At 38.1% G+C, this 23,464-nt stretch overlaps 1 protein-coding gene across 1 annotated transcript in view; it reads left to right on the top strand.

The window, feature by feature from the left end:
- Window positions 1-23,464, top strand: part of LOC306850333 (neuronal PAS domain-containing protein 3-like) — a gene marked incomplete at both ends in the record, with an annotated part of 314,937 nt that overhangs the window by 109,975 nt on the left and 181,498 nt on the right. Inside the window, one exon of the mRNA XM_079385905.1 lies at window positions 497-741. Coding sequence (XP_079242031.1) covers window positions 497-741 — 245 coding nt within the window. The remainder of the gene's footprint in view (window positions 1-496; window positions 742-23,464) is intronic.

The following is a 23,464-nucleotide window of genomic DNA, read 5'->3' as shown; positions in this document are numbered from 1 at the left end:
GTTGGAAAAATGTTTGGATTGTGAAAAGTGGTTTCTGTGTGTATGGATTTTTGGAGTGGAAGGGCTAAAATATAGAAACGATTGGGGACATCAAATGAAAAAGCAATTTTGAGGTGTAGAGAATTTTTTTTTTTTGATGAAAGATACATTTTTGGTCTTTATAATAATATGTCCAAAGTAAAACCAGATCTACAGTATATGTTAAGAAAGCAAATGGGCTCAATTTCAGAATCATTTTAATGTACAGTATATTTACCATGCTGAATTCTTATCCCACTGCTTGATAGATAAAGAAATGATAATCATAATCATCTCTTTCTTTGTTCCCCTAGCTTTGGTTTGTCTTCTGGGACATCGTCCCTTGGCGCCTCACAAACTTAAGTACTGCATGTATAAAGGATTGAGGTTTTGTCAGTCACAAGCCAGGAAGCGAAGTCTGTCAGGTTTTGAGAAGCAGTAGATGTTTATGTTACTGACGTTCTTGCGTTTCTGTCAGGTTGCAGGCTCTAAGGAAGGAGAAGTCACGTGACGCCGCTCGCTCACGCCGGGGGAAGGAAAACTTCGAGTTCTACGAGCTGGCAAAGATGCTTCCGCTCCCCGGCGCCATCACCAGCCAGCTGGACAAGGCCTCCATCATCCGCCTCACCATCAGCTACCTTAAGATGAGGGACTTCGCCAACCAGGGAGACCCGCCGTGGAACCTGCGCATCGAAGGACCGCCGCCCAACACCTCAGTCAAAGGTAAGAGCCTTTCTTCTGTGTAAACGTTTTATTCTGCTCTTTTTGTTGTAATAATGGATGATTACAGTGTTTTTTCAATCTGATGTATAGCATGTGTGGTATGCTGAATATTAAATGCTACAGGCAATAATTTCAAGTTCCTCAGTGTATAAAATGTGAAATCGCCTTTGCGCTAAAACGCTTACAATGGTAGTAAGCAAGCAGACGAGATGATGTTACATTGTTTTTTTTTTAGTTAAGATTTTAAAAATAGTTTTCATTTTTATATTTTCTGTTAAATTGTTGTAAAATTTTGTTGTGTTTTTTGTCATTTTTTATTGTTTTTGAAATATTGCTTTGGCAACTAGCTGAAATGAAATAAGTTTCAGGTTTTAATTTCAGTTAAAGTTTATCTTAATTCAAATAACTTTTTTATGGTTTTAGTTAATTATAATAACCTTGCTCATAATGCATAATCAGAGGTTCATTAACATAAAAAAGTCAAAACGTATCATTTAGATGAGCTTAACCCTCTGGGGTCGACAAAAGGTGCGTTTTGGTGCTTTTTTTTTTGAAAGCCCCTATAGTCGAATCTGTAACCAACTGCTTTACTTCAACTTCAGGCTGCCTAAATAATTAAGTAAAAGAATGATTAATAAAATAATGACATCTAAATTATTCTAATAATTCTATAATAAAAACAGCAACAACAAAGTAAATATTCACAGCGACAACAAAGTATTTTCATTAATTTAAAGTAATTTTTGCTGACACTACTGCATGCAAATTTAACTTAAATATACTTTTTAACAAATATACAAATTTCTGTTTTACTCAACTAACTTGCCTGCAAGTCTTCCTTTAGTGGATGGTTCACCCAAAAATGAAAATTCGGTCATTATTTACTCTCATCGTGTTGTTCCATCGTGTTTTGTGTATTTCTTCTACTGAACACAAAATAATTTAGTTTCGGTTCCCATTGACTTCCATAGTATTTTTTTGTCCATAATGTGGAAGTCAATGGAACCCCCAACCGTTTGGTTACCATCATTCTTTGAAATTTCTTATTTTCTTGTTCCAAAGAAGAAAGAAAATTAGTTTTGGAATGTCATTATATAAATGATGACAGAAATTTCTTTTTTGGGTGAACTATGACAAAGAGTAATTGTAAGTATGAACTGGTTTATACACACTGAGGTACTAGTTGGGTACCAGCAAGGACAGGAAGTAGACAATGAAACTGTGGATGTACATTAAAAGAGTAGAGTGAGATGTGCAGAACGGTCATAACTCACTCCCTTCTGACTGGAGTTTGCTGCACTACAGGCTCGAGAAGAAAAATAGCTGTCGGTTATAAATAAACAAGACCGTGTCATGCCCTACAGAAGCCTAATTAGTTACAGATGTCAGTACACTGAAGCAGCCTATAGATTTAACAGTAACTATGGATCTTAGTTGGACTGTAACGATTAGGTGAGTAATGGGCCTGGTTAATCAACTAATGCTAATTGGTTGGTGATAAAGGATGCAGTCGGGATCAATGAAAATAAAAAAGATGCGCTCAATACTTGCTCTTCTCGTTATATTTGACTGCTGTGGCTAAATGTAATATTTAAAAGAGCTCATTTGCTATGGGTTTTTTCAGTGCATTTGCACTGACAGTAACATGTTTCTAGTGCCTATATATATATGTATATATATATATAATTATAGCTAGGTTTTACTTTTAATATTTACTTTAATATTATTTTATACTGTTTCATTTTATACTAATTTTTTTTTTTTATTAAATATTATTTTAATATTTTTTTACTTTATTTGTATTATATCTTTATCATATTTTTATATATTATTTATTTCATTATATTTTATTCCATTCTGTTATTTTCTTGATTTTATTTTAGTAAATTCATTACAGTTACTTTGCACTTAAGTGTGAATTATTAGCTGTACATTTGGCATGGCTGTAATACCATGAATGTTGTTAGAGGCAACAGTAAATTGTTGCAGTTTTCAGCGGCTTTGTTCTGTGTATTTCGGCCGGCACACAACAGATGGTATCATTGTTGTCTCGCTTTGAAGAGCCGCATGCATTTTAATGAGAAAATGTATATGGTGAATAATTCTGTGTAGAGCCGGTCTGCAGGACTGTTGTCTTTTACACGTCCGACATCGACGTGCTTGACATGCAGTGCAGGAAATGATGTAAGCGAAGGAAATGAATAAAGTGCATCGCATCCCCATGTATTAATGAACGCTCAGCAAGGTGAATCCAAACCCTCTAGGACAACGAGAGGCTCTTTGTGTCCTTCCATCTCATTGACAGCAGCCGTTTGAATTGAATCAGTAGCGCGGCCCATTTTATTTGCACTACATTTCGAACAGAACCTGTTATCGATTCCCGCTCTGCATCGCTAGAGCTAATGGATACTCAGCCCTGCTCCCGATTCCTCTGAGCTCATGAATCTCTGTTTATTTTCCAATCGGAGCGAGGAGATGAGGCTGACCTACAGCGGCAGAGCTCTCTCTCCTCGTCCTCCGCTGACTCCTGCCGGATTGTTATTTAGACTAAAAGAGGTGCATGTGTTTTGATTGGCGTACAGCTGACCGTGAGGCGCGCCGTAATGCAGAGCATGCTAATACGAGCATATGGTGACTTATTGCATCAGGCCTGGAGCTCAGAGGGCAGGGCCTGTTTCTCCTTCCGATTGTTTGTGTGCACAAGTCAAGGTGAGCTGGAGCAAAACGATATTGTTTCCTGGGTCTGGAAGTAGGCGGTTCATTTGTCAGTGCAGACTTCCAGGCAATTTCCCAGTGACTTTACATAGAGATCCAAAGCCACCGCTGCTGTTACTAAACAATATTTGCTGTGAGAAGAAGAACAAAATCAAGTTGACTTCTTGTAAGGCATTTTTACATAATAACTGATGATTGTAACCTTTTGGGAAATCTCTGAACAGTGTCGTTTGGCAAATCTCATGTGAATCTTTGCTTAGAGGAAAATCTACCTGCATCCTTCTGGATCTTTTTCATGTCTGTGTGAATAAAGAAAATATATGAGAGACAAGAAACATACACAACCTCTCAAATGTTTGGTGCTATTAAGATTTTTTTTTAAAGAAATTAATGCTTTTATTAAAAAATGATGCACTAAATTGATCAAAAGTGACAGTAAAGACATTTATAATATTACGTAAGATTTCAATTTCAAATCAGTGCTCTTCTTTTGAACTTTCTATTCTTAAAAAACTAAATCTAGGTTTCCACAGAAATATTAAGCAGCATATCTGTTCAACATTGGTAATAATTGGAAATGTTTCTGGAGCAGCAAATCAGCATATTAGAATGATTCATGAAGGATCATGCAGTTTCTCAGTGACTTAAAATAGAGATTGGAAGCTGTCGCTGCTGTTATTATACAATATTAGCTGTGAAAAGAAGGGGAAAAAATCAAGTTGACTTCTTAGAAGAAAATCTACATGCATTTTTCCAGTTCTATTTCGTGTCTGTGTGAATAAAGAAACAATGACTGATACAAGAAACAAACAGACATTCAAGTTTGAGTTCATTAATATATACTTTTTTTTTTAAGAAATGAATGCTTTTTTCAGTAAGGATGCATTACATTGACCAAAAGTGAGAGTAAATACATTTATAATGTTACAAAAGATTTCTATTTCACATCAATACTGTTTCTTTGAACTAGTCAAGTATCCCAGTTTTCACAGAAATATTAAGCTGCACAACTGTTTTCAACACTGAGCAGCAAATCAGCACATTAGAATCATTCCTGAAGGATCATGCAATTTCCCAACGTCAGATCCGAAGCCGCCGCTGCTCTTATTATACAATATTTGCCATGAAAAGGATAAAAAATCAAGTTGACTTCTTGTATGGCATTTCTACATAATAACTGATGATTGAAAACTTTTGGGAAATATCCGAACAGTGTCGTTTAGCAAATCTTTATTATCATAAGTCGTGCGCTAGCCGCCTCTCTCCTTTTGCGCCTGTTGACCTTTACCGTAATTGACCCATCAACTAATTTTTTTGGAGCATTTTAACCGAAATTTGCTAGTCTCTGTCAGAAGCGTTTCACATCTGTTGAAGGACACTGCACAAACAAGCATGACCTTTCTGTTGTTTGGAGGATGGCGCGGGCCCCTGACCCCCCTCCACCACCTGTGCATTCATTATTCATGCATGCAGAGCAGCGAGCAGTCGCCAAAATGCCACACTTCACCAAGCGCACACCCCCAAACTCTACAGCGCTGCCTGCACAATTGACACGTTTTGTGCTTGTAGTTAGCCGCCGAGTCGAGAACACATATGCCAGTTGTCCTTTTATGATCACCGGAAAGGAATTCCAAATGGGCAGAAATGTTTGCAAAATAGCAGCTTTCCGTCGGAATGTCAAAAACTCGCTTCTCCGTCTTAATCACCCAGGGCGTAAACATCTTGCGCCAACGGCTGCTCGGAGACTGATATTAACGGAGGGGAATTAATTGAGTGAAATGCGAAATTATTTTACATGCACCGCCGGTGCCCACAGGGAGATAAATCACAAACGAGATCTCTGTAACGACTCAATTGTTTCTCCTAGACAGCGATGAGATTCAGTGGAGAGGAAATGGAGACTTGGGAGAAAAAAAAAAAGGAATAATTTCTCAACTCTGCTCACATTTGCAGCCAAGATTTAAATTTGAACATTTCTCATCGATTTTTCCCCCACAAGATCAAATTCATATCCATGTCCTATGCAAATGTATTTTATAGCTGTATACTCTTACTCTGTTGATATACACTAATGATCAAAAGTTTAGACTCCATTTATTTGATCAAAAATATCGTTTCAAATTAAAATAACCGTTTTCTACGTATATGTATTTAAAAATGTAACTTATTCGTGTGATGCAAAGCTGAATTTTCAGCAGCCATTCTTCAAGATTTAGTGTCACATGATCTTTCAGAAATCATTCTAATATGGTGATTCGCTGGATTTTTTATGATTCTTTGAATATAAAGTAAACAGAATTGATCTGAAATAGAAATCTTTTGTAACATAAATTTCATTACTGCCACTTTAAATCAATTTAATGCATCCTCGATTAATAAAAGTGTTAATTTCTTTAAAAAACTCTGTAATGACTCGATTGCTTCTCCTAGATCAAATTCATATTCATATTCTATCCAAATTTATGTTATAGCTATATAGGCCTACTGTTACTATATGTAGATGTACGGTCAAAATTTTGGAGTCTGTAAGAATCATGTTTTTGGAAAAAGTCTGACTGCATTTATTTGATCAAAAATACAGTAAAATAAATGTTTTCTACTTGAATACATTTTAAAATATAATTTATTCCTGTGATGAAAAGCTGAATTTTCAGCTTGATTACTCCTCGGTGTCACATGATCTTCAGAAATCATTCTAATATACTGATTTGCTGCTCAATTATTATTGGTGCTCAATTAGTAATAATGGTTTTTATTAATAAATCGTGCTTTTTTTATGATTCTTTGATGAATATAAAGTTCAAGTTCATTTATCTGAAATAGAAATCTTTTGTAAAACTATAAATGTCTTTGTCACTTTTGATCAATTTCATGCATGCTTGATGAATAGAAGTAGTTATTCCTTTAAAAAACACTTAATGATCACAAACTTTTGAACATTCTTGTGACTGATTTATTTCTCTTCAGAAATTCTAGGAGAAACATCTGAGACAATGATGAGTGCTTAAACGCAGCTGAGATCTCCTGAGCTGTAGTTTCCTCATGTGTGGGTTTATTTTGTCATTGCGGCGTTCTACTGTAAACATCCTGTTTGTATTGGTGGTTTTCTCATCAGTGGGGTTATAATCTATTCAGCAGTCAGTGGAAGCGCGTGGAACAAACTGACAGAAACACAGTGCTTTGTTGTGTGTGATTAATACCTGAGATGCGGCGGCCCGCTGTCTTTATTAGAGGCAGCGCTGGAAGCCGCCGCGTGTTCGCTGGTTATCAGCGTTTGATCTCTGGTGACTGCTGCATCGCATAGATGTGTCACTCAGCCGAACACAACCAAACCTCCTGCTTTTCAAGCCACTTGTTTAGTGAAGGAGAAAAAGATTTCGTAATCATCTCCTTTCTTTGTTTGCTTGTTTTTGGCTCGTCTTCTGGGACGCTGTCCTTCGGGCACCTCATAAACTCAAGCGTTTTAACAAGCATAATGGCTTCTCTTGAAGTTTAGTCATCATAAGTTTCCTTCATTTTTTTTTTTTTTTTTGTTTTTTGACGTAACGACATGCTTTTCCAGAGTAGCAGCCAAATGTCCATGTACTTGTCCCAATTAGCATAATTTCATCAATAAACTCGGAGAGACCTTGAAGAGAACTCCCCCTCCTCTCCCCCCGCTACATCTTTGACGTCTCGTTTTCTTCACGCCTGACATTTAGCTACACCCGTGAGCTTCACACTGTTTCATATCGCCCTTCTCTACTTCAATACTGTAGCTTCATACTTACAAGTATGCATTTACAATCAATATGCATTTAATCAGTATCTCTATACATTTTATTGGTGTATTTGTTTCCTGGAAAGGAAACCCATGACCTTGGAGTTGTTAGAGCTGTGCTTTGTTAGTTGAACTACAGGAAGATGCTAATTTAAAGAAGTACAGTCTAACTAGCCTTTTGAAAGAGTGGCTACATAACAAGCTAACAAGAAAAATATTTTGAGCTACAGTTGGTGCAAAAAAGTATTTAGTCAGCCACCAATTGTGCAAGTTCTCCCATTAAAATCATAGGTACACTTCAACTATGAGACAGAATGGGGGGAAAGAATCCAGGAAATCACATTGTAGGATTTGTAATGAATTAATTGGTAAATTCCTCGGTAAAATAAGTATTTGGTCACCTACAAACAAGCAAGATTTCTGGCTCTCACAGACCTGTAACTTCTTCTTTAAGAGGCTCCTCTGTCCTCCACTCGTTACCTGTATTAATGGCACCTGTTTGAACTCGTTATCAGTATAAAAGACACCTGTCCACAACCTCAAACAGTCACACTCCAAACTCCACTATGGCCAAGACCAAAGAGCTGTCGAAGGACACCAGAAACAAAATTGTAGACCTGCACCAGGCTGGGAAGACTGACTCTGCAATAGGCAAGCAGCTTGGTGTGAAGAAATCAACTGTGGGAGCAATTATTAGAAAATGGAAGACATACAAGACCACTGATAATCTCCCTCGATCTGGGGCTCCACGCACGATCTCACCCCGTGAGGTCAAAATAATCACGAGAACGGTGAGCAAAAATCCCAGAACCACACGGGGGGACCTAGTGAATGACCTGCAGAGAGCTGGGACCAAAGTAACAAAGGCTACCATCAGTATCACACTACGCCGCCAGGGACTCAAATCCTGCAGTGCCAGACGTGTCCCCCTGCTTAAGCCAGTACATGTCCGGGCCCGTCTGAAGTTTGCTAGAGAGCATTTGGATGATCCAGAAGAGGATTGGGAGAATATCATATGGTCAGATGAAACCAAAATAGAACTTTTTGGTAAAAACTCAACTCGTCGTGTTTGGAGGAGAAAGAATGCTGAGTTGCATCCAAAGAACACCATACCTACTGTGAAGCATGGGGGAGGAAACATCATGCTTTGGGGCTGTTTTTCTGCAAAGGGACCAGGACGACTGATCCGTGTAAAGGAAAGAATGAATGGGGCCATGTATCGTGAGATTTTGAGTGAAAACCTCCTTCCATCAGCAAGGGCATTGAAGATTAAACGTGGCTGGGTCTTTCAGCATGACAATGATCCCAAACACACCGCCCGGGCAACGAAGGAGTGGCTTCGTAAGAAGCATTTCAAGGTCCTGGAGTGGCCTAGCCAGTCTCCAGATCTCAACCCCACCTCAACCCCAAAGTAAATTAGTTGTTAATGAGTTGTTAATTGCAGATAAACCATAGTTCTGTCATAATTCTGTTAAACCATTTCTGTTACAAAGTATTGTTGTGCATTACACAAAAAATAAAAATATTTGAAGAGTCAGGACTGATGTTTGCTATTATAGTTAGGCCAGAGCTACTAAAATATCAGCTTCATCAGTGAATCTTAGATTTTGTATTCTCCTGGGTGCACAAACTGCCGATTATATGAAAATTATAATATAAAAATATGAACTTATCGGTTATCGGTATCGGTTAAAATGTTTCATATTGTGCATTCCAAATGTATATATACATGAATCCTTTTTAATTTGTGATAATTTTGCACTGATAAGGGACAACACAAACTACGAAAACATATTTTATTACATAAACAGTTTGCACATAGAAAAAACTTAAATTTTCGATTCATCAAAATATCCACCATTAGCAGCTATTACAGCTCTGTATAATCTTGACATTCGAGCTGTCAGTTTATTCAAACACTGACTTTGAATTGGCAATCAATTGTTGAAGCTGCAGTATTAAGGTGTGCTGACCCAAAAATCTTTTAAAACCTGGGCCAAGTTTAAACCACTACCAGGCATCACAGCTGGCAAAGGGGCATGTCTGACTTTGACATGTATATATTGCCATTATTATGTTTTATTGCTGGTCTCCAATGATAATGTCAAGTTACTTTAATGTATTTGCACCAAAAAATGATAAGGATTTATGCTGATATTGTCCAAAACCACACTTTGCCAGGGGTGTTTCCAAAGTTTTGGAGGGCAGTTTATATATATATATATATATATATATATATATATATATATATATATATATATATATATATATATATATATATATATATATATATATATATATATGTGTGTATGTATATATATGTATGTATATATATATATATATATATGTATATGTATATGTGTGTGTGTGTGTGTGTGTGTGTGTGTGTGTATATGTATAGACACACACTCGCGCGCACACACACACACACACACACACAGTATCTTATTATCAGTGTTATTTTTAGTATCATTGTTATAGTTACTGTCATAGTTATAACGTTGTATTTCCATTAATTTGTATTAATTGAAATAAAACATTTTATGGTTTGAGTTTCAGTTTTCATTTTTGTTACTATAATAACTCTGCTTTCTGTATTGTGTTTAAACACTGCAATGTAGGATTTTGTCATTTTTGTTACTGGAAAACAACTGTTTGTGGAAAATGTAGTTGAATTATTTGCATCAGCTACAACTACCCCAGATAGCCACCTGTGCACCCCTAATAGATTAGCATATCAAACCATCATACAGTCAACAGTGTGATCTCATTAAAGGCTTTGACCAGCTCACAAAGTGATGGAGCAGTCACTTTAACATCCTCATGTGAAGGGGTTCTTTGGCGGAGCAGGTTGGCAGAGAGCAGGGCATTGATTAAAGCGCTCTACCCGAGTGACCAGCGTGCCACACTCATTGTTAATGGTAATGAGGGAATTAATGCTGTTTGCATCACAATAGACCCTCACAACAGTGAAAAAGTGTTTTTTTTCCCTCCCTGGCATTCTGGACTTGGTGGAAAATGACAGGCTCAAAAGTGTTGTGCGGCTCGGAGCCGTGCATCACGGGCTAAAATCAGCCCTCGCTGATATCCTTCAGTCTATAAATGGATGGTAATTTGCCCAGCTGTGAGTGTGAGATGTTCCATTCCCCAGTCGTGGTGTAAGAAAAATTGAATGACAGTGAGCAAAACAGCAGTAATTATAAAACTAATTACTAAATGCTGATGATGCCCATAGGCTTTGCATAACTAAATTTAGAAGAGGAAATTGCTTTTGGCTGCATTGAGGCTGTGGGCATGTTTATGCTATTTTCTTTATTTTCCGACCCACACCAAAGAAAGTCGTAATTGCCATGGAAACAATTACTCGTACACCTTTATTTTTGTGGCTTCGTGAGGCGAAAACAGCTTGAGGGAGCGTTGTTGTCAAACAATGTGTTTTAATAACAGCAAAAAAAACTGTACGTACTTTGTCTTACCGTGAATTGATTAACATTAAATCAAACGCAGCCAAAGAAATGCAGTTAATTGCTAGAACGAGGCCGTTATTTCCTTATTAAATCACATTCCCCTTGTGCGAGATTCTCTATGCAAGGTGCGAATCCTACTCGCCGTTCGGGCTGAGACTTAATCGCGACTCTGCTATATATTTGAGCGTAACTATGCTCTTTAATGGTCTATCCTTCTTCTGAATGGAGACAACAAAGCCAATGTTGGCAGCGCCAGCGTGAGACAGCCCTCCAGGGTGCCTTAAGTTTCCCAATGGCTTCGCTCGGGAGCGCGGCGTGTTTTTGTATCCGCTCCGGGTCGGCCTTTGTGTGTGTTTACTTTCAGAAAGGGCTGTATTTCCTCAGTAACAACACTGCAGATTTCCTGGCGGAAGGAGAATATGATTATTGTTTCTCTGCTAAAAATAGAGGTGTTTTACGCTGACGAATAGGCTGAGTGGCACTTAGACTCTCGTTGGCCTGCTGATAATTAGTCCTTTTGCAAATAGGCCAATAATGGAGAAATGAATCCAAGAGACAGTTGGAATGAATATGGAGAGCCTTGTTTTCCAGCGCCGTGATTGAACCTGTAGTTGGCTGTGGCTAATATCTTCACAAAGTATTACAAATTACCTCAGCGTTACCAGCAGCTTTTTGTGTTTTCTTTCTGTAGATGCCTAAATGCTAGTTTTCATTTACAAAATGATGGCACGGAAGAGATTGCATTGGATTTAAACTGATTTTGCCTGCATATCATTTAATCTTCCATTTAATTTTTTTCCGGTGGTCGACCGAACCTGAGCATCTCCCACCGGCCGCTGACAGTCTCTTCTGAGTGCTGCTCTTTTGAAGTGGAACGTCTGAAAGCACAGCGTGAGCCTCAAATAAAGTGAAGGGCATTTACTATTACAAGTAATGTCCTTAATAATCTTGTTAGTGTAGACTCTCTCAGTACGAGACAAATGGAACATTATTGGCTTATGGGCTGTAGTAAATAATTTAGTTTCCAATATTCAGACTGCTTTGACAGTAAATTAGAATGACATGAAAAGAGGTTGTTGAATAAAGAAAGTATCCAATCAAATTTAATTGGCTCGACTAAGGCAGCTGTAATATATTTCATAATTAAACCAAGTTGTCACAGAGCTTTATAGGCTCGCACGAATCAAAACGTCAAAAATAATTCCTTGATATCCTGCTTTTAAAACATCACCACGCTCTTGCGATTTCTTTTGTGTTTGCGGTGCAGTAGACATGGGAACATGGAGACTCAAGTGCAAGTTTAACAACCAAACACGTAGAACACCCTAGCAACTGCATAGCAACGCCTTAGAAATGACCCTAACATTAAAAAATTTTGCGACAGCAAAATTCGACATTAAAATTCTAGTTGTTGTTGTTGGCTTTTTTTGGAGCATTGTTAATTCTGCAGTTCCCAACATCAACATCTGTATTAATCTATGCACTATATATAACTAAATGTATATGTATGTAGTGCTGGGCAATTATTAATCGCGATTAATCGCATCCAAAATACAAGTTTTTGTTGACATAATATATGTGTGTGTATTGTGTATATTTATTATGTGTATATATAAATACATACACATGCATGTATATATTTAAGAAAAATATGTTATGTTTATATATTAAATATAGACAATGCCCTCTAAAAGTATTGGAACAGTAAAGACAAAATTGCTCTGTTGGCTGTGGAGTCGAGACATTTACAAATATCTGCATACAGAATAAAAAATGGTTAAAATTATAATCACATTATTATATTCTTCCGAAGCACACTGATCATAATGAACAATGAATGCATAATTTAAATAGGTGATTTTTTTTGTTCTATCATTTCATACGTGGCTAGTATAGCATGATATTTAAGAATTTGAAATACAAATGTATATAATTATATAATTTAAATAAATTATATTTAATACATTTAAATTTATATTAAATTAATTACTATAAAATATTTAATATTTTTTCCCTTGCTTATGTGGCCCTGTTTACGTCAAAAAAAGTTTATTAAAGTTTGATAAAACAATATGAAAACAAACTTTTTTTTCTTTGCTTAACATATACTGAATTGTGCACAATAAATCCAGAGACATTTATTAAGAAAGTGTTCAATTTTGATGATATATTCTCTTCCTAAGTGGTTGATAATCACAGTCCGCTCTCCCACACTGTGTTGTGCTTTGCTGTTTGTCTGCAGTGAAGTGTAAAGGCGGTTAAGATTTCAGAGGAAGGTCATGGAGGTGCCTGGCCTCAACTCTGTTTGTCTCTCACAGGACACAAATGACTCGCCCAAATCATCCAATTTAATCACACCATTTTCTGCCCCTCAATAGCCCTCGCCCGGCTTAATCACACCGTTTACTTGCTGTCACAAAGAGCTTCATATTGAAACCAATGGATTTCTACCATTTAAAGGCGAGCTGGGAGCGAGCCATGGGCGGAGGGGTCGAGAGACTCGGGCGCTGGCTGAAAAACCAACCGATTCATGCGTGAAACATTTAGCTATTGCTATCTCAACGCATGACTAACAGTTTTCGCTCACCCATATGAATAACCCATTAATATCTATAATAAACCACTTGATAGTGGCCCTGACGGTCTAGGATTTTTCGCTCTTATCTCCGCATTACCGTTGTAATGCTGAATTTGCTTTAACACTGGGGTTGGCTAAGAAGGTGACAGGGTCAGCAGCAAAGTTGGTTGTGTCTCATTCTGCATTAAAATCACATTCCATGTTCATATAACTAAGTAGCAAAATTTAGAATTGTAAATTGGCTTCCTTTCAATTTATAACTTGGAATTTGAATTAAATTGTCCAAATTCAAAGAAATTCAATAGGTAATGCACTCTGGGAAAAATCTGGAAAAAAAAAATCTTTCCTAGTTAAAAATGAACTTTTTCGGTGTTTTCTCTTATGCTCACCAAGGCTGCATTTATTTGATCAAAATACTGTTTTCTATTTTAGTATATTTTAAAATGTTTCAGCATCATTACTCCAGTCTTCAGTGTCACACTGTCCTTCAGAAATCATTCTAATATGTGTATTTGGTACTCATTAAATATTTCTTAGTATTATTAGTGTTGAAAATGCTTAATATCTTTGTGTAAACCTTTTTTTTTCATTGATTTGATTTCTTTTATTTTTTCTCCTGAATTCTCTGGTGAATACAAAGTTCACAAGAACAGCATTTATTTAAAAAACAAATATTTTGTAGCATTATAAGTGTCTTTATTTTGATGAATTTATTGTGCAATTTCTGAATAAAAGTATGAATTTTCAGAAAGTTCTGACCCCAAACTTTTGAACAATAATGCATGAGCTTTTTTGATTTTTAATTAATTAGAATTTTACTTTTTTCACAGTTAAATTCAAATAGCAATTCTGCAGCCTGTTTGCCACTTCAATTTAAAGGAGTTGAATTAGAATTTTAAATGCATCCTCAGTTGAATTCTGAATGCACATGAACGCATATTGCTATCCTAACCCTAGCAGAACCAGGTTTACCATGTAGACACGAGCAGCATGCTCTCCATCTCCTAGCATTCCTGTGCCCCGTGCATGTCATGCAGCAGACTTGGATCGCCCTGGTGCCGTTTGGCCAGTGGGCTTGTATTAGGTCAATCTGCGGACCCACTAAGGAGTCCAGACACACAACCCAGCTGCAGGCTAGCTCAGATTCATTCTCCAGTGTGTGTCCATCACCGAGCCTGGCGGTCACCACCGCTGGGACCGGAGCCCAGTCAATCAACAGATCGCCCAAGGCGACATCCCCACTCAATCACACTATCTGTCTTCACATGGTGGCCGCCACTAATGAGAATGTATATGTACGCATGAATAAAACATGAAATTCATTGTTTTTGGTAGCAGAAGCTCTCACCACGAGTAGCTTCTTGATAGGAGCCTGCGTTTGAAGTCCCTCGCTGAATCGCTAGCAGCATTTGATTGAATTTGTTGCTTGTATTAAGTAATTAGAAATAACACTGACTTCTCCTTGTTGCGATGTCCTTGCTATGAAAATCTCCGTTGGACAGAAGCTCAGAGAAAATTACTTCATTTACCTTTTATCAGTTCTCGATGACCCAAGATTCGTTCTTTCTGTTGAATGCTTATATTTTCTGCGTCAGATAATAAGATGAGCAGCCAGTGAAAATCGACACAATTAACTGGAATTCCTGACTTACCTGTGGTCTGGTAATGAAATATATATTTGAAGAGACTTTCTGTGGCACTGCATAAGTGTAATAAACTCAGGCACTCTTGTGAGTTTGTTTAGAGTCTATCGAATCACAGCCTAACTACCATGATTGGTTCAATAGTAAAGTTATCTATGACTTTTTTTTAATACGCATCATTTTGAGAAATTCAGACACGGTAGAAGATGAATTAAAAAGTTTGTTTACAGATTTATTTGTTTATCTTTATTGTGGCCTTAATCAGAACAGTTTTGAAATGAGAATTTTCTTTTAAAGGGGTGGTTGATTGTGATTTTACTTTTTTAACGTTAGTTAGCGTGTAATGTTGCTGTTGGAGCAATAAAAAATATCTGCAAAGTTTAAAGTCTTTTAAAATTCTGGCAGTTTAATGCATACAAAAATGGCTCGCAGGGACTACAACGAGTTACTTCCCAGGTCCATTACATCACGAACCCAGATAAACCCCGCCCCCGGGAAGACGCAACGAAGGGGGCGAGGCCATGCTGCGTTGCTCTAGAAAAGAGGAAGAGAAAACTAGGGGTGCACGTAAAAATCTATTCATATATGAATCGCGATTCTGTCTTTTAACGATTCTAATGGACACACAACTTTCAAAATCAGTGTTCTAAAGCAGCGGCTCTTAATTCTGTTCCTCGCGTCCTTCTGCTCTGCATCTCTCTGTCATGAATCTGGTCTATGAACTTCCGTTAACTCACCACCAGAGGTCACTCGCTCACCACATGGACTCTTGCACCACACTAACTGTTGCACGCCACCTCAGACTACAATTCCCATCATCCATTGCACTGATCACACACCCTACATAAACCATGGACTTCCTCTTCCTCTCTGCCGAGTATTGTATAGCGTATATCACTCTCCTAGCGATAGCTACTCTACGGAGCCCACTTAGTTGTCATAGTCTTGCCTTGCCTTGCCTTGTGTGTTTTCTAGTGTTTTGATTCTTGCCCGTGTTTCCTGGATTTACCCTTTGCCTTGCCATTCGGACTCTGTTTGCACCTCTCTTGGACTATTGCTCGTGTACCTGGATTATCTCTCTGTCTTGCCCTGTTGGATATTGTTCGCCGATTGTCGACCCACGCTTGCCCTAGGATTACTCTTTGTCTTGCCTGTGATGTTCCTGTTTGCCATTGCATGAACCTTGCTTGTTTTGTGACCTCGCCTTTGAATAAAGCCTTGCAAATGGATCCGCACATCTCACGTCTTGTTCGCCCCGTTACACTCTCTCTCGCTCTCATTCAGATCATCAGCTCAGTGAATACATTTATTAACAAACATACCATTAAGAGCCGTACTTGCACAGGTTCTGCGCGATCCCCTTCACTAAAATCGTCTGCATCTCAATCAGGCTCAGATTTATAAGAAAGAAATATATATATAGAAAGAAAGAAGGAAGACAACTGCGCTACAGACCGATTTCGAATCCCACCGTAGAGCTCCGGAAGGATGCTATGCTCCAAAATCAAATCACTGTCGGTGCTTCTGAAATTAATGAGGGTGCTTGCCGTCATGCACATCTATTCTGACATATCATATTTTGTCCAGTCCATAGTTATAATTATCACAATGTCATTGAGATTTCGAGAGACTATGCGGATGTCACTTCCAAAAGTTTGTCCTCTTTGGTCTTTGGTCCTCAGCAGCATGAAAAACTTAACTTTTATTAAAATTCTGAATGGAGAATAGGCTATAGCTATAAAGCAAAGAAAGCACACAAAGTGTGCTTCCTTAAAAAGCTGTCAGTCATTTCAGTTTATTGCAATAGCTAATTCCGCTATAATCATTGAATCTGTCAACACAGCACAATTAGTCTCTTGTTTACATCACCTACACTTTGTTCTTTATAATCAGAGGATTCGCATCTCGAGCTTCCAGAACGCTGGACTGAACAAGGACACTCGCGTTCTGAGTGAATTCCGCAGCAGAAAATCGACCAGCCTGAAATAGCAACATTGGCTCGACCAATCATGTGAATTTAAGGCGGGGTCATCTCTTTTTTCAACCAATAGCAGATGAGGGAGGGGTTTCAAGAGACCTTATTTTTGCTCATGTATTTTGTCCAGTGAGTTTGAGAGGGGAATATTTCAGTAAAATTGACCAAATGACTTTAATAAGACTTAATAAATGTTGTCTTGTGGTGTAAACTAATGTAAGGCTCTATTTGGGAGTACTTTAGCTGTAGTAGAGCTGCTGCACTGCATGTCCAGCTGATAGATTTGGAGGACAGTGGTGTGTTGTGTCAGTAGTGCCAGCAGTATTACACATCCAGTCGTTCACTTCCTATCAGCTCTTAAGCTGCCAAGCCAATTACAGCTGAAGGAAACTGTGTGTAAATCCTCAGGCTGGATTCGCATTGTTTTAAGCAGGTCAGAGGAACATGTTCAGCTGATTAATAATGCCGCTCTTTTCTTCCTTTCTGTTTTGTTTGGACGTCGTCCCAACAAGATGCATCTTAGCAGAGACTGTAAGCGTTAATTGTCAGGATGAGAGCAAGGGACCCCTGCGTTCGTCTTAACGGAGACGAGATCAGCGTTTCCCGCGTCGTCCATGTGTTGTGGCAGCTTGCCGCCTCAGACAGTGTTGTAAAAGAGCTGATGTCATTAAATGATATCGACTTCAAGGCAGCACTGATCTCGTCTTTCTGTCCCGTTCTGTCTCTCGCTCTCTCTCTTTTTAAAGGATTCAAATTATGCAGATCCTTTAATTAAACTCTGCCATAGTGAGTTTTTTTTTCTCCCTCTGTGTTTGTTGATTTGAATTTGCATTGCATGAATGTGAGGTTGTGTCTGCGGGATCTGTGTAATATAAACCACTTCCTCCGTGTGTATCGTCTGACTGCTTCATTCACACTTCCACTAGTGCTCAGAAATGGGCTTGTTTCTGGGAAAGTCTCAAATGAAAACATGTGCTTTTTTGGTTGTTATGAAGCTCAAAACTTTAGAGATTAGTTGTCTTGAGAGATCAAAGAATGTCTCAGGGTACTTTGTGAAGTTTTGCTCATTTTTTGGAGCATAGAATACTCAGTATCCTGTTAACATGCTCAACAGTATCATGTATAATATTTGATTAAAAATACTGTAAGGTCATTACTGAGTAGCATTATGTATATGTTTACATAAAACTGTAGCATTGCATATTTTAGAAATATGTTTTTGTTTTTGAAAAGTTAGACAAGGTGCTGTAAAACTCTATAATGTGAGTATTTTATAGATTTGGATATTAAAGTAGAAAGTAGTCAGAGTTTTGGAGTAGTAGATAGTTATGCTAAATTATGCTAAGTATATTTGATATTATATTATTTTATTTATTTATTTTTTGATGCAGCATTTAATAACATCGCACCACTATTTACTGGAATTCGTTATTGGAAAAGATAATTTGTTTATTTATTACACTAAAATTTAAACAGTTGAGGGCAGTCGTGGACTAATGGTTAGAGAGTCTGACTCGTAATTCAAAGGTTGTGAGTTGGAGTCTCAGGTCCGGCAGGGATTGTAGGTGGGGGGAGTGAATGTCCAGCGCTCTCTCCACCCTCAATACCACGACTGAGGTAAGACCCTTGAGCAAGGCACCGAACCCCCAACTGCTCCCCGGGCGCCGCAGCATAAATGGCTGCCCACTGCTCCGGGTGTGTGTTCACGGTCAAGTCAAGTCACCTTTATTTATATAGCTCTTTTAACAATACAGATTGTGTCAAAGCACTTAACAGTATCAAATTGGAGGATAGAGTGTCAGTAATGTATAATAAACTAAACACTCAATTTTCAGTTAAAGGCATTTCATTATTGAATTCAGAGATGTCATTGTCTAGCTCAGTTTAGTTTAAATAGTATCTGTGAAATCAAATTGACGATAATCACTAGAAATCAAGTGTCCCCAACTGAGCAAGCCAGAGGCGACCGTGGCAAGGAACCAAAACTCCCTCTGTGACAGAATGGAGAAAAAAACCTTGGGAGAAACCAGGCTCAGTCGGGGGGGCCAGGATATTATTGTTTATTTATTGTTTAATTATTGATTTAGTTAAAATTTTAAATGTATTATATTTCTATTTTTATATTGTTGCAATTTCTAACAATAATAGTATTATGTAGTTAGGTATTTTATTATATTTTTAGTTATTTTGTTTTATTTTTATTTTTATTGTATTTTTAGTCGAGGTCTTCACTGGGGATATGTCCCCGGGGCTCATCCAGGTGTCCGGCCTGTGCTGACGATCAAGGCCGCAGACATCATCTCCCGGCGCCGATCCATCATCTGATCCGGTCATGGCCTGAGAAACAGAATAAGAAAGAAACAGACAAATATTAGCGTAGATGCCATTCTTCTTACGATGTAACGAGTGCATCGTGTGTTATGAGGAGTGTTCCCGGTTCCGGTTGATCTAATTAATGCAGCCTAACAATCCTTTAACGGATTTGAATAATAGAAGTGTATTAGAGTGTTATGTGTAAGCTAGGTTAAAGAAATATGTCTTTAATCTAGATTTAAACTGACAGAGTGTGTCTGCCTCCCGAACAGTGTTAGGTAGATTGATCCAGACTTTGGGTGCTAAATAGGAAAAGGATCTGCTGCCCGCAGTCAATTTTGATATTCTAGGTATTATCAAACGGCCAGATTTTTGAGAACGCAGCGGACGTGGAGGACTATAATGTGATAAGAGCTCCCTCAAGTACTGAGGAGCTAAGCCATTCAGGGCTTTATAAGTAATTAACAAGATTTTAAAATCTATACGATGTTTGATAGGAAGCCAGTGCAGTGTTGACAGAACCGAGCTAATATGGTCATACTTCCTGGGTCTAGTAAGAACTCTGCTAGCTGCTGCTGCATACAACCACCCAGTAAAGCATTACAATAGTCTAACCTTTAGGTCATAAATGCATGAATTAGCATTTCTGCATTTGATGTTGAGAGCATAGGTTGCAATTTAGATATGTTTTTGAGATGGAAAAACGCAGTTTTACAGATGCTGCTCAAATGAAAGATTGCTATCAAACAGCAGAATTGACACTGTGTGTGTGTGTGTTCACTGCTGTGTGTGTGCACTTAGGATGGGTTAAATGTAGAGCACAAATTCCGAGTATGGGTAACCATACTTGGCCACATGTCACGTCACTTCACTTCATTTCTCTAAACAACTATAATTATATCGCAGCTTTTCAAGATGGCAATATTTTTGGAGAATTTTATTTTATTTTATTTTAGATGCAGTATTTCATTGCAATACGCCACTACTCACTGGAATTCATTATTGGAAAAGATTATTTGTTTATTCATTACACTATTCATTACACACTATTTAAGATACCAGTATCTTTGTAGTATGTTATTTTTTTATTATTATTATTTTAGATGCAGTATTTCATTGTGAAACTCCACTACTCACTAGAGTTCATTATTGGAAAAAATTATTTGTTTATTTGTTACACTAAATGTTTCTAAATAAATCAGAGCTATTCAAGATAGCAATATCTTTGTAGTATTTTTATTTTATTTTATTATTTTATTTTATTTTTCGTTGCAGCATTTCGTTGCAATACACCATCACTCACTGGTATTCATTATTGAATAAGATCATTTGTTAATTTTTTGTTAATTTACTTGTTTCGCTAGTTATTAGGTAATTATGTAGGTAAGTTAGGTCATTTCCCAGCACTAATAACAAATGCCTCTAATTTTTCAGAATATAATGAACTGTTTACTTAAGTTTATGTCAAATATGTTCATTTTATAACTGTGTTTACACCAATGCACTATGGGTAGGCGGAGGCGTTTTTCCTGTGTGCTGCCTCTTGTGGTGGTTTAAGAACTCAGATGATGATAGTAGAATCAGGTAATGATTACCCACCGTGTCAAAGTGGGCGAGTTGTGTTGTGGTACAGGACTGTAGGAGGGGCGACATTAGCATTTAAAACCTGAACAAGCGGTGACAATAATACCCCACAATACAAAACGCTCAGTGATTTCTCCTCCACGGACGGAGACATTCCTAGAAGCCAAAAGGAGATGAGAAAGTCCTTAATTTACAATTCCTTGAAAATTGCTAAGGGGGAAAAACAAAAGACTAGCCTTGGGTTGCCAGAGTGTAATAAAGCATTTCTCATCACTGTCTATGTGATTGAGCCTATACAAAATCGATTTATTTCCCGGGTAACTCACAATAATTGAAATACAGACAATGTTTGGTTCCAATTTACCAGCAATAAAGTTGTAATGGGGTTTTCTCTGCAATTTTAGACCTAATACACTCATTCTAAAGAGCAGTATTTTTGCCAGTCGAACAAATAGCATCACTGAGGCTTACAACCAGTAATAGGCCCACATTGATGCACACATTAAACTTGTTAAATCAATTCGGTAGACACTTTCTAAAATGGACTGTCGTTTCTCTCTCTCGTGCAGTCGGCTCATGGCCTCTACACATATCAATCACTGGCGCTCGTCCCGAATGATTCAGCCCTTTTAGTTAGTCATTATTTATGCTTCAAAGACACGGAGGGAGAAAAAAAAAGCAAACCTGACTTGAGGATGTATTTATAGAACAGGGGGATATTCAGGACGTACCGTCGTTCTGGCACAGGAAGAAGCTGGACGGGGTGCAAATGTAGATTTGCTTCATATGGATTTTGCTGTTTAACCGTTCGAAGCGTTTCTGGCTTGGTTTCCAAGGGCGGTTCATCCAAGTTGGTGGATTTATCTGTCAGAAAGAGGCTTTAAATGTGAGCAGTACAGACTTTTTATGATTGTTCATATATATATTTGTGTGTGTGTGTGTGTGTGTGTGTGTGTGTGTGTGTGTATATATATATATATATATATATATATATATATATATATATATATATATAATATACAGTGCCCTCCAAAAGTATTGGAACAGTAAAGACAAAATTGCTCTGTTGGCTGTGGAGTCAAGACATTTAGTGAAGTGAAGTCGTGACGTATTGTCAAGTATGGTGACCCATACTCGAAATTGGTGCTCTGCGTTTAACCCATCCAAGTGCACACACACAGCAGTGAGTAGTGAACAAATGCACACACACACAGTGAACACACACCCGGAGCAGTGGGCAGCCATGCTGCAGCGCCCGGGGAGCAATTGGGGGTTCGGTGCCTTGCTCAAGGGCACCTCAGTCGTGGTATTGAGGGTGGAGAGAGCGCTGGACATTCCCTCCCCCCACCTACAATTCCTGCCAGCCGGGGGCTCGAACTCGCAACCTTTCGATTACGAGTCCGACTCTCTAACCATTAGGCCACGACTTCCCCAAACATGATTAAAAGATGAATATGAGACAAAACTACAGAATGTAACATTTTATTATTGAGTGATTCAACACATAGATGTTTTACCAGCTAAGAAGTTCAGCACTTTTATAGTTTCATCCCTCTATCTGATGTGAGCATAAGTATTGGAGCAGTTGCCTCACAGGTCTTTCTAAGTGATCAGCTGTGTCCTGTTGCATTAATTCTTCAGATATTAAAAGCAGGGAATGTGTCGTATCAGTTATATCCATTACTTCTGTATTCTGAATCTTGCATTCGATGATGACACACACAAACCAGGATAAAGACGAGGGAGCTGACTTTGAGAGAAAAGCAAGCAATTTGGATGCTAAAAGAAAAGAGGAAGTCAGTTAGAGCTCTAGCAAAAACAAAGGGCATGGAGAAATCAAGAGTTTGGAAACCACCACCGACACCAGTAACCAACAACTACCTGATCAGCTGAGAAAACAACAGTAGTTGATGACAGACAAATAATAAAAGCTGTGAAAATGAACCCTAAAAGACGTGTCTGTAAAATCACCAACAACTTCCAGAAAGCTGGGGTGATGCTCTGACAATCTACTGTCCTCAGGAGACTTTGACACAGAATTACAGATGCTACACAGCAAGATGCAAACCTCTGACCAGCACCAAAAATAGAAAGACAAGATTAGAGTTTGTAAAAAAGCACAAAGGTGAGCCAGAAGAGTTTTGTAACTGTGTTTATGGACCGATGAGACAAAGATGAACCTTTATCTAAGTGATGGGAAAGCAAAAATGTGGAGAAAAAACGGGAACTGCAAATGATCCCAAGCATACAGCCTCATCTGTAAAGCATGGTGGAGGTGGTGTCATGGCATGGGCATGCATGGCTGTCTCTGGAACAGGCCCTCTCAACTTTACTGATGACTTAATGTATGATGACAATAGCAGAATGAATTTGGAAGGGTACAAAACCATCTTGCCTACCAATATTCAAGAAAATGCCACCAGATTCATTGGGAAGTGCTTCATATTGCATCAGGACAATGACCCAAAACACCCTGCCAGTTCAGTCAAGGAATTTATAAGGGCAAAGAAATGGAAAGTCTTAGATTGCCCAAGTCAATCTCCAGATTTAAATCCGATTGAACATGAATTTCACCAGCTGAAGAGGAGAGTAAAGGCAGAAACTCCCCAAAACAAGCAACAATTGGAATTGGCTGCATTAAAGACTGGGAAAAGTCTTTCAAAGGATGAGACCAAGAGTCTGGTGATG

This window comes from Barbus barbus (assembly GCF_936440315.1).
Source record: "Barbus barbus genome assembly, chromosome: 30".
NCBI classification, from domain to species: Eukaryota; Metazoa; Chordata; class Actinopteri; order Cypriniformes; family Cyprinidae; genus Barbus; species Barbus barbus.
The sequence above is the reverse complement of the archived record's forward strand: the minus strand, read 5'-3'. Positions and strand labels throughout refer to the sequence as shown.